Source organism: Nerophis ophidion, linkage group LG02 (assembly GCF_033978795.1).
Source record: "Nerophis ophidion isolate RoL-2023_Sa linkage group LG02, RoL_Noph_v1.0, whole genome shotgun sequence".
NCBI classification, from domain to species: Eukaryota; Metazoa; Chordata; class Actinopteri; order Syngnathiformes; family Syngnathidae; genus Nerophis; species Nerophis ophidion.
Genome location: NC_084612.1, coordinates 58,967,153 through 58,978,873, shown reverse-complemented (window position 1 = coordinate 58,978,873; position 11,721 = coordinate 58,967,153). Strand labels below are relative to the sequence as shown.

The following is an 11,721-nucleotide window of genomic DNA, read 5'->3' as shown; positions in this document are numbered from 1 at the left end:
ACAGAACATGAAGGCCTACTGAAAACAACTGAGAGCGGCCCATTCTTTCACAAATGTTTGTAGAAATAGTCTCCACGCCTAAGTCCTTGATTTTATACACTTGTGGCCGGGCCAAGTGATTAGGACACCTGATTCCGATCATTTGGATGGGTGGCCTAATACTTTAGGCAATATAGTGTATGTTGCCATCCAGGCAACTTCTTTTTCATGGACGCCCCTGCTTATTTCAGCAAGACAATGTCAACCACGTGTTAGAACAGCGTGGCTTCATAGTAAAAGAGTGTGGGTACTAGACTGGCCTGCCTGCAGTCCAGACCTACTTACCATGAATTGATTAACGTGGACCCCGACTTACCATGAATTGATTAACGTGGACCCCGACTTAAACAAGTTGAAAAACTTATTCGGGTGTTACCATTTAGTGGTCAATTGTACGGAATATGTACTGTACTGTGCAATCTACTAATAAAAGTATCAATCAATCAATCAATCAAACCTGTCTCCCATTTGAAAATGTGTGGCGCATTATGAAGCCTAAAATACCACAACTTAAAGACCTACTGAAATGAGATTTTCTTATTTAAACGGGGATAGCAAGTCCATTCTACGTGTCATACGTGATCATTTCGCGATATTGCTATATTTTTGCTGAAAGGATTTAGTAGAGAAAATTGACGATAAAGTTCGCAACTTTTGGTCGCTCTTAAAAAAAGCCCTGGCTTTCCCGGAAGTAGTGAGCGTGACGTCACAGATTGTCGGACTCCTCACATCCACCCATTCATTACAATCATGGACGTCAGCAGCGCGAGCGATTCTGACCGAGAAAGCGACAATTTCCCCATTAATTGGAGCGAGGATGAAAGATTCGTGTTTGAGGATATTGATATTGATATTGACTAGAAAAAAAAAAAAAAAGCGACAGCTCCGGTGTGAGCGTTCCAGATGTAATTAAACACATGTACTAGGATCATTCTGGAAGATCCCCTATCTGCTTATTGTTTTAATAGTGTTTTAGTGAGATTTTAAAGATTGTAAAGACATACCTCAAGGTCGGATGGCTGCGTTGGACACACTGTGTCTCAGAGAGAAGCCGAGGAGCCAAGCTCACAGCTGCTGCAGAACGACGAATAATCCACGGATGTCTCCGTTAAGATATATATCACAATTTCCCCATCGAAAAACATGCTGGTTGACGTAGAGAAAACATGTTCGCTTGACCGCTCTGCTTTCACAACAAACAAAGAAACGCCGGCTGGGTCTCGGTGCTAAAGACAGGTGGAATCCACCGCTTTCCACCAACAGCATTGTTCTTTATAGTCTTCATTATTAAATGGACAAATTGCAAAAGATTCAGCAACACAGATGTCTAAAATACTGTATAATTATGCGATTAAAGCAGACGACCTTTAGCTGTGTGTGTGCGCAGCGCTAATATTTCCTCACAGTCCGTGACGTCACTCGTATACGTCATCATTCCGCGACGTTTTCAACAAGAAAAATGGCAATTTCATAAACTAAAAAGGCCGTATTGGCATGTGTTGCAATGTTAATATTTCATCATTGATATATATAAACTATCAGACTGCTTGGTGGGTAGTAGTGGGTTTCAGTAGGCCTTTAATGTCATGGCTGTGTTGAGTTTCCAATCATTTCTACAACTCTTATTTTTTTGTGATAAAGTGATTGGAGCACATACTTGTTGGTCACAAACAACATTCATGAAGTTTGGTTCTTTTATGAATTTATTATGGGTCTACGGAAAATGTGAGCAAATCTGCTGGGTCAAAAGTATACATACAGCAATGTTAATATTTGCTTACATGTCCCTTGGCAAGTTTCACTGCAATAAGACTCTTTTGGTTGCCATTCACAATCTTCTGGTTGAATTTTTGACCACTCCTCTTGACAAAATTGGTGCAGTTCAGCTTAATGTGTTGGTTTTCTGACATGGACTTGTTTCTTCAGGATAGTCCACATGTTTAAGTCAGGACTTTGGGAAGGCCATTCTAAAACCTTAATTCTAGCCTGATTTAGCCAATTTCTTTACCACTTTTGACATGTGTTTGGTGTCATTGTCCTGTTGGAACACCCAACCGTGCCCAAGACCCAACCTCCGGGCTGATGATTTTAGGTTGTCCTGAAGAATTTGGAGATAATCCTCCTTTTTCATTGTCCCATTTACTCTCTTTAAGGCACCAATTTCATTGGCAGCAAAACAGGTCCAGAACATCAATCAATCAATCATCGTTATTTATATAGCCCTAAATCACATGTGTCTCAAAGGGCTGCACAAGCCACAACATCCTTGGTTCAGATCCTACATAAGGGCAAGGAAAAACTCACAACCCAGTGGGATGTCAATGTGAATGACTATGAGAAACATTGGAGAGGACCGCAGATGTGGGTGCCCCCCCATCCCCCCCCCTCTAGGGGAGAATGGATGCAATGGACGTCGAGTGGGTCTAGCATAATATTTTGAAAGTCCAGTCCATCGTGGATCCAACATTATAGTGAGAGTCCAGTCCATAGTGGGGGCAGCAGGAGACCATTCCGAGCGGAGACAGGTCAGGAGCGAAAAGATGTCCCCAACCGAAGCACAGGCAAGCGGTCCATCCCGGATCATGTTGTGTTTAGTCATGTATCTATACGTATGTATGTATATATAGATATATATATATATATATATATATACATATGTGTGTGTGTGTGTATGTCATGTCTTGTTATCATGCTTTGTTTAGTTATGTTCTGTTACTTCAAGACTCCATTAGTTCCTGTTTTTTGTCACTATGGTGACCCATTAATTTCATCTGTCTCACGTGTTGGACTCACGCACCTGTTTTTAATCACAGAGACTATTTAAGTCTGTCACTTTCTGTTGGTCGTTTGGGCATCATCACTCCGTTCATGCTCACTCCCACTCTGCTTCATGCCGTGTTTGCTCTTTCATGCAATTTCATAGTTCATGCTGCCCTGCTCACGTCACCGCAAGTACGTTTTTGTTTATTTCTGCCACAATTAGTGTTTTTTGTTTCGTGCCCACATTTTACGTCAACGTGCAGGTTTTGTTCCTTGCTTTAAGTTTTGTACCTCCATCATGTACTCACATTCACGCCATGTCCGATCCAGTTCGATTGCACATCGGGCAAACAATCCACGCAGGAAACTGCACCACAGTCCAAGTTCTGATAATATATATATATATATATATATATATATATATATATATATATATATATATATATATATATATATATATATATATATATATATATATATATATATATATATATATATATAGGTGTATGTATACATACATGAAACTGATCCAAAGATTTTAAGCATTTAATAGAATGGTATCTGGACTGTTGAGTCCCGCCTGTGTTTATTTAGTCATGCATGCATAATAAGTATTTGTGTAGGGTTGCCATGTAAACTGATTGGTGTACACACGGTACATATTCCACATTTGAAAATGTTCCAATTAATTCTGCTATCAATATTGTTTTGCAACCGTCCACTTACAGTACCTCGTTTCTTCGTTTTGTAGAAAATGACAATTATTGTCTGTGACATTGTAGGTCTTATTACTGCTATCGGATATAGGAATTGTCTTCAATTGCATTTTAAATGGTGGTAACATAAGCATAAGGATAAGTACAGTCGCTATGATGTGCATGCATGGGTAAAAATGAAAATCCCGCACAGGATTTGTGTAAAAATAGATTTTATCTTTATGAAACGTAAAAATAATACAAACATTCTCTCACGTACTGAAGCTGAAATGAAGCATCTGTGAGAGGGAAGCTGACAAAACAAAAGTTGAGGTCATTAGCAACTTAACGACAAACTAGGAATGCTACTAAATAACTCTGTGTCCAAAGTGCGGCATGGGGCCATTTTTCTAAAACACATTTTGGAATATTGCTGACATTTAAAGGGGAACATTATCACCAGACCTATGTAAACGTCAATATATACCTTGATGTTGCAGAAAAAAGACCATATGTTTTTTTAACCGATTTCCGAACTCTAAGAGGGCGAATTTGGCGATTTAAACGCCTTTCAATTGTTCGCCTGTCGGAGCAATGACCTTTCACCCGTGACGTCACATCGTGAAGCGACCCGCCATTTTCTCAAACACATTACACAAACCAAGACAAATCAGCTCTGTTGTTTTCCGTTTTTTCGACTGTTTTCTGATACCTTGGAGACATCATGCCTCGTCGGTGTGTTGTCGGAGGGTGTAACAACACGAACAGAGACTGATTCAAATTGCAACAGTGGTCAAAAGATGCGAAAGTCCCTCGTTTGTTCCGCACACTGTACCGACGACAGCTATGCTACGACAGAGATGGCAAGGATGTGTGGATATCCTGTGACACTCAAAGATAAAGTCAACAAAGGTGAGTTTTCTTGATGTTATTGACTTACGTGGAGTGTGCTAATCAGACATATTTGGTCACGGCATGACTGCAAGCTAATCGATGCTAACATGCTATTTAGGCAAGCTGAATGTACATATTGCATCATTATGCCTCATTTGTAGCTATATTTGCATCCAGCCTTTCCCTCCACCCACATTTAATGCCAAACAAACACATACCAATCGTTGGTTAGAAGGCGATCGCCGAATTCGTCCTCGCTTCCTCCTGTGCCGCTGTCTGTCGTGATATGGCTCAAAAGTTTCTGTTTCTTCTTTAATTTCATTTTCGGTACCTGCCTCCACACTCCAACCATCCGTTTCAAGACCTGCGTAATCTGTTGAATCGCTTACGGCGCTGAAATCCGAGTCTGAATCCGAGCTACTATGCTATACCTTTCAGTGCTATCCGCCATGTTTGTTTCTGCTGGCTTCACCCAGGGACGTCACAGGACAATAGACGGGTGGATATAGCGATGGTGTAAATCAGGCACTTTGAAGCCGTTTTTCGGGATATTGCGTGATGGGTAAAATTTTAAGAAAAACTTCGAAAATAAAATTAGCCACTGGGAACTGATTTTTATTGGTTTAACCCTTCAGAAATTGTGATAATGTTCCCCTTTAATGAGAGACAGTCTGCATGATAACTTTATGAAGCAGGATTAGAAACACACATAGGAAACTGCTGAGCTGTCATAAATAGGTCATGCTAATGCAACAATTTGCTTCGGAAACAATGAAATGTTTTATTGTTAGTTCATATCCAGACCCACAGTGGAAGTGATAATATTTGCGTAATAAAAGTCAAGACCAAAACGTGATGTTATGTTTAGATGCCTTCATCCCTCGCTTGTGTTAGCATCAACAAGCGTTAGCATGGTGAACCTGCTCGGTTTTGGCACTGAATCAGCAGGTTTTGGAATTTCACTTCCATTTGCAGTGTTATCGCAAACTGAGTTTCCTCCCCGATCCTCTGTGCATTTTCACACAATCTCGTCTGTCTTTCACCTGTGGAGAAAAGAAAGAGACGGGGATTTTACTGGGACGTCCTCATGCATTTGTCCAACTAAGTCATCGCACAGGATCCGTCATGCACTGATATGCAACTATAAATGAACACAATCCCAGTAGAATGCAACACAGAGATGGGATGTTTGTTTCAGTTTTTCTTTCAAAGACAACAATATTGCACTTTAAAAATAAAATTCTTATCAATTATATGTTTTTTTTTCTTTTTCTTGTTACTATGCTGTTATGCATGAACATTTTAAATACAAGACACCAAATTTAAATACAAGAAAACCCTAAATCCTGGATATAAATATACCTATACTGTTAATTTTTATTTTAATGTAATGGTTAATTAATTTATACTAAATACATATTGAATTTAATAATTAATCCAATATTTTATACGTCAAAAATAAAGGTCTAATAGTGAAAAAAATGTTATATTGAATCAACACATTTATGTACTGTATCATATGACATTGTTCTATTATATGTTTTAAATTAAAAAAAGTAATTGTGTGTCCCTAAAGTCACTGACATACAATAATACACAGTAAAATAAGTTAATTTGATGAATTATTAATTAATTGAATGCTATAAATAATAACAATGATACATTAAGTAATGATTTTTTTCCTAATAAATAAATATGTATTATTCACAAGTTTATAAAAAAAAAAATACATTTCTTGGTATTATTACTTTATTATACTGTATACATGATTTAATAGGGGTCGCCTCCAAAGTGCAAACATTTTAAAAATAATCCAATATTTTGCAAATCAAAAATAACGGTCTAATATAGTGAAAAAAACATTATGATAAAACAAATAACACATTTATGTACTGTATCATATGATGTCGTTCTATTATATATTTTAAATCAAAAAAGTAATTCTGTGTCCCTAAAGTCACTGACATACAATAACACACGGTAAAATATGTTAATTTGATTAATTATTAATTAATTGAATATTATAAATAATACCAAAGATACATTAAGTAATGATTTTTTCCTAATAAATACATATCTATTATTAATAAGTTTATAAAACAAAAAACACATTTCTTGGTATATATTTTAAAAATACAATTAAATTCATTTTGAATTAACATTTTAATGCAATATTTTACAAATCTAAAATAATGGTTTAATATAGTGAAAAAACAACATTATAATAAAACAAAAAAACACATTTCTTTACTGTATCATATGACATCGTTTTATTATGAATGCATTTTAAATAAAAAAAAAAAATTCCCAGACTAAAATAACTTGTCACTGACATAAAATAATACACATTCAAATAAGTTAATTTGATAAATTATTAATTGAAAAATATAAAATAATAATATATAGAGTACTGATTTTTTTCCTAATACAACATGTGTATTATAAACAAGTTTATCCAAAAATAATTTATTTGTGTTATTAATTTAATATACTGTACATATGATTTAATAGGGGTCACCTCCAACGTGCAAACATTAAAAAAAAAATAAAAAATAAACAAGGAATAAATAAAGATTACATCAAAAAGTCAATAAAAACACACTATTGATACTACTATTGCTGATAATGATATTAATAATAGTTTGCCTGTGAGTGTGAAGGTATAACATGAAACATATGTTTAATTTATGAATTATGAAAACAAATCAATCAATAAACATTTATTTATACAGCCCTTAATTCCAAGTGTCTCAATGGGCTGCACAAGCCACAACAACATCCAACAACATTTTAAAAATACAATTAAATTAATTGTAAATTAACATTTTAATTTAATATCTTACAAATCAAAAATAAAGGATTAATATAGTGAAAAAACATTATAATAAAACACAAAACACATTTCTTTACTGTATCATATGACATTGTTCTATTATATACGCATTTTAAATTAAAAAAAATACACATTCAAATAAATTAATTTGAAAAATTATTAATTGAAACATATAAAATAATAATAATATATAGACTACTGATTTTTTCTTAATACAACATGTGTATTATAAACAAGTTTATTAAAAAATGTTTTTATTGGTGTTATTAATTTAATATACTGTACATATGATTTAATAGGGGTCGCCTCCAACGTGCAAACATTAAAGAAAATACAATAAACAAGGAATAAATAAAGATTACAGCAAAAAGTCAATAGAAAAATACACTAATGACACTAATATTGCTGATAATAGTGATATCAATAATAGTTTGCCTGTGAGTGTGAACATATAATATAAAAACATATTTTGTTTAATTTATGAATTATGAAACAATTCAATCATCCATCCATCCATCCATTTTCTACCGCTTATTCCCTTTTGGGGTCGCGGGGGGCGTTGGTGCCTATAGCTTAGCTCCAATCGGGCGGAAGGCGCCGTACACCCTGGACAAGTTGCCACCTCATCGCAGGGCCAACCAACCTATCCCCAGGTGCATGTCTTTGGAAGTGGGAGGAAGCCGGAGTACCCGGAGGGAACCCACGCACTCACGGGGAGAACATGCAAACTCCACCCAGAAAGATCCCGAGCCTGGGATTGAACCCAGGACTGCAGGACCTTCGTATTGTGAGGCAGACGCATTAACTAACCCAGCGGTCACCAACCTTTTTGAAACTACTTCTTGGGTACTGATTAATGCGAAGGGCTACCAGTTTGATACACACTTAAAAAAATTGCCAGAAATAGCCGATAAGCTCAATTTAACTTTAATAAATAAATATATATATATATATATATATATATATATATATATATATACATATATATATATATATATATATATATATATATATACATATATATATATATATATATATATATATATATATATATATATATATATATATATACATATATATATATATATATATATATATACATATATATATATATATATATATATATAAAAAATGGGAATTTGTGTGTCATTCTGTCGTACTTTTTTTTCCTTTTACGGAAGGTTTTTTGTCGAGAATAAATTGAAAAAACACTTAATTGAACGGTTTAAAAGAGGAGAAAACACGAAAAAAATGAAAATACAATTTTGAAACATAGTTTATCTTCAATTTTGACTCTTTAAAATTCAAAATTCAACCGAAAAAAATTAAAACAAAAACTAGCTAATTTAAAACTTTTTGGAAAAAAAAAATAAATAAAAAAAAATTATGGAACATCATTAGTAATTTTTCCTGATTAAGATTAATTTTAGAATTTTGATGACAGGTTTTAAATGGGTTAAAATCCAATCTGCACTTTGTTAGAATATATAACAAATTAGACCGAGCTATATTTCTAACAAACACAAATCATTATTTCCTCTAGATTTTCCAGAACAAAAAATTTAAAAGAATTTCAAAAGAATTTGAAATAAGATTTAAATTCGATTCTACAGATTTTCTAGATTTGCCAGCATAATTTATTTGAATTTTAATTATATGTTTGAAGAGATATTTCACAAATATTATTTGTCGAAAAAACAGAAGCTAAAATGAAGAATTAAATTAAAATGTATTTATTATTCTTTACAATAAAAAAAAAAACTTGAACATTGATTTAAATTGTCAGGAAAGAAGAGGAAGGAATTTAAAAGGTAAAAAGGTTTATGTGTTTAAAAATCCTAAAATCATTTTAAAGGTTGTATTTTTTCTCTAAAATTGTCTTTCTGAAAGTTATAAGGAGCAAAGTAAAAAAAATAAATGGATTTATTCAAACAAGTGAAGACCAAGTCTTTAAAATATTTTCTTGGATTTTCAAATTCTATTTGAGTTTTGTCTTACGATGAATTGATTAACGTGGACCCCGACTTAAACAAGTTGAAAAACTTATTCGGGTGTTACCATTTAGTGGTCAATTGTACGGAATATGTACTGTACTGTGCAATCTACTAATAAAAGTATCAATCAATCAAAGTCTCTCAGAATTAAAAATGTTGAGCAAAGCGAGACTGGCTTGCTAGTAAATAAATACAATTTAAAAAAAAAGAGGCAGCTCACTGGTAAGTGCTGCTATTTGAGCTGTTTTTAGAACAGGCCAGCGGGCGACTCATCTGGTTCTTACGGGCTACCTGGTGCCCGCGGGCACCGTGTTGGTGACCCCTGCACTAACCCCTCTTCCACCGTGAAGCCCCTAACAACAACGTTTATTTATACAGCCCTTAATCCCAAGTGTCTCAATGGGCTGCACAAGCCACCACAACATTGTACAATTTAATAATAAAAATGTAATGATTAAGAAAATAAATCAATAACTAAAACTGTATCACAATTATAATGTAAAAATAAGAGATGTGACATATTTCCCTCTATGAAAATATATATTGTACTTTAGGGACCATCTGTTCAATTGTAATGCAATACAAAGAGTCACACTATTTTTATTTTTATTTTCATTTATTTGGAATTATTAAAATACATATTATGGTATATTATGATTGGCTACTTACATCCAGGTGGTTTTGGTGTCAAAAGAAGAAATATTAATATGATTAAAAAATGAAAATAAAAGCCAAGCGTACCCCTCTCCGCTGCTGGCTGAGACAGAAGGTGCAGATGCTGCGGGGCTTGCCTCTCACGTCCCGGTAGATCGCGCTCACGCACGGCGAGACGCGGTCCGCGCCCTCGGCCTGCAGCAGCAGCACGTTGGCCAGGTGCGAGATGTAACTGCACGCCAGCCGCAGCGTCTCGATCTTGGACAGTTTTCGGTCTTCGGGCTCCGTGGGGATGAGCGTCCGCAGCGCGCTGAACGCCGTGTTGACGTTCTGCGTCCGGTGTCGCTCTCTGGCGTTGGCGGCGTTCCGCTGCGGGATGACGGCGTCGCCGCCCGGGGCTCCGAAGCAGGCGTAAACCTCGCTCTCGTCCTCCGAGTCCGACGTCAGGGTCAGGTCCACCGACAGCGAGAAGGGATGGGCGGACATCGGCCTCAACACCGTGAAAGCCATGATCGATCTTTACATTTATGTTCGGGATTAGACCGATTCTTCTCGTTCCAGTCCACAGACTCCCAGCTTTGTGCCTTTCTCGACTCTTCATGACAGGAGGACTCTTATAGGGGCAGGGTCTCCTCGGGGGTGTCCAAAGGCTGGTCCTGGGGACATTTGTGGTTCATAGCTTGATTTTATTGGCAATTGATTAAAAAAAATGTAAAAAGAAAACTTAAAAAACAATAAAATCCATCAAAAGTTACCAAATGTTTGAACTAACAAACTTATTATTATTTTTTTTTTAATTAAAAGTTATAAATAGGCATAATGCAAGGGTGTCCAAAGGCTGGTCCTGGGGACATTTGTGGTTCACAGCTTGATTTTATTGGCAATTGATAAAAAAAAATGTAAAAAGAAAACTTAAAAAACAATAAAATCCATCAAAAGTTACCAAATGTTTGAACTAACAAACTTTTTTTTTTTTTTTTTAAATCAAAAGTTATAAATAGGCATAATGCAAGGGTGTCCAAAGGGTGGTCCTGGGGACATTTGCGGTTCGAAGCTTGTTTTTTTATTGGCAATTAATTAAAAAAATAATAATAATAACTAGCACACTTCACAAAAATAATCCATCAAAAGTTGCCAAATGTTTGAACCAGCAAATGTAAAAAAACAAAACAAAACAAAAAAAAAAAAAACTACATCAAAAGTTGCAAATATGCATAATGCAAGAGTGGTCTTAGGGACATTTGTGGTTTGAAGCTTGTTTTTATTGGCAATTGATCTAAAAAAATAAATAAAAAAAATCTAACCAGAAAATAGATTAAAAAAATATCCATCAAAAGTTGCCACATGTTTGAACTAGCAAATCAAAAAAAATAAATCAAAAGTTGCAAAAAAAATATGCATAATGCAAGGGTATCCAAAGGGTGGTCCTGGGGACATTTGTGGTTCACAGCTTGATTTTATTGGCAATTGATTAAAAAAAAATATATGACTAGCAAACTTAAAAAAAAATAATCAATCAAAAGTTGCAAAATGTTTGAACAAACAAACTTTCCAAAAAAAAAATAAAAAAAAAAAAAATCAAAAGTTATAAATAGGCATAATGCAAGTGTGTCCAAAGGGTGGTCCTGGGGACATTCGAAGCTTGCTTTTTATTGGCAATTGATTTTAAAACAACAAAAAAAATTACTAGGACACTTCACAAAAATAATCCATCAAATGTTGCCAAATGTTTGAACCAGCAAATTTATAAAAAAAAAACCTACATCAAAAGTTGCAAATGGGCATAATGCAAGGGTATCCAAAGGGGGGTCCTGGGGAAATGCCTGGTTCGCAGCTTAATTTTATTGGCAAT

The 11,721-nt window shown here is 34.9% G+C and overlaps 1 protein-coding gene across 1 annotated transcript; it reads right to left on the bottom strand.

The window, feature by feature from the left end:
• Positions 1-3,501: 3,501 nt before the first annotated feature.
• Positions 3,502-10,499, bottom strand: LOC133535060 (transcription factor 15-like). Its single transcript, XM_061874492.1, has 2 exons — positions 9,957-10,499; positions 3,502-5,431 (listed from the first exon to the last, which is right to left on the bottom strand). The coding sequence occupies exons 1-2, from the start codon at positions 10,377-10,379 to the stop codon at positions 5,366-5,368; spliced, it is 489 nt and encodes a 162-aa protein (XP_061730476.1). The 5' UTR covers positions 10,380-10,499; the 3' UTR covers positions 3,502-5,365.
• Between the last annotated feature and the right edge of the window lie 1,222 nt (positions 10,500-11,721).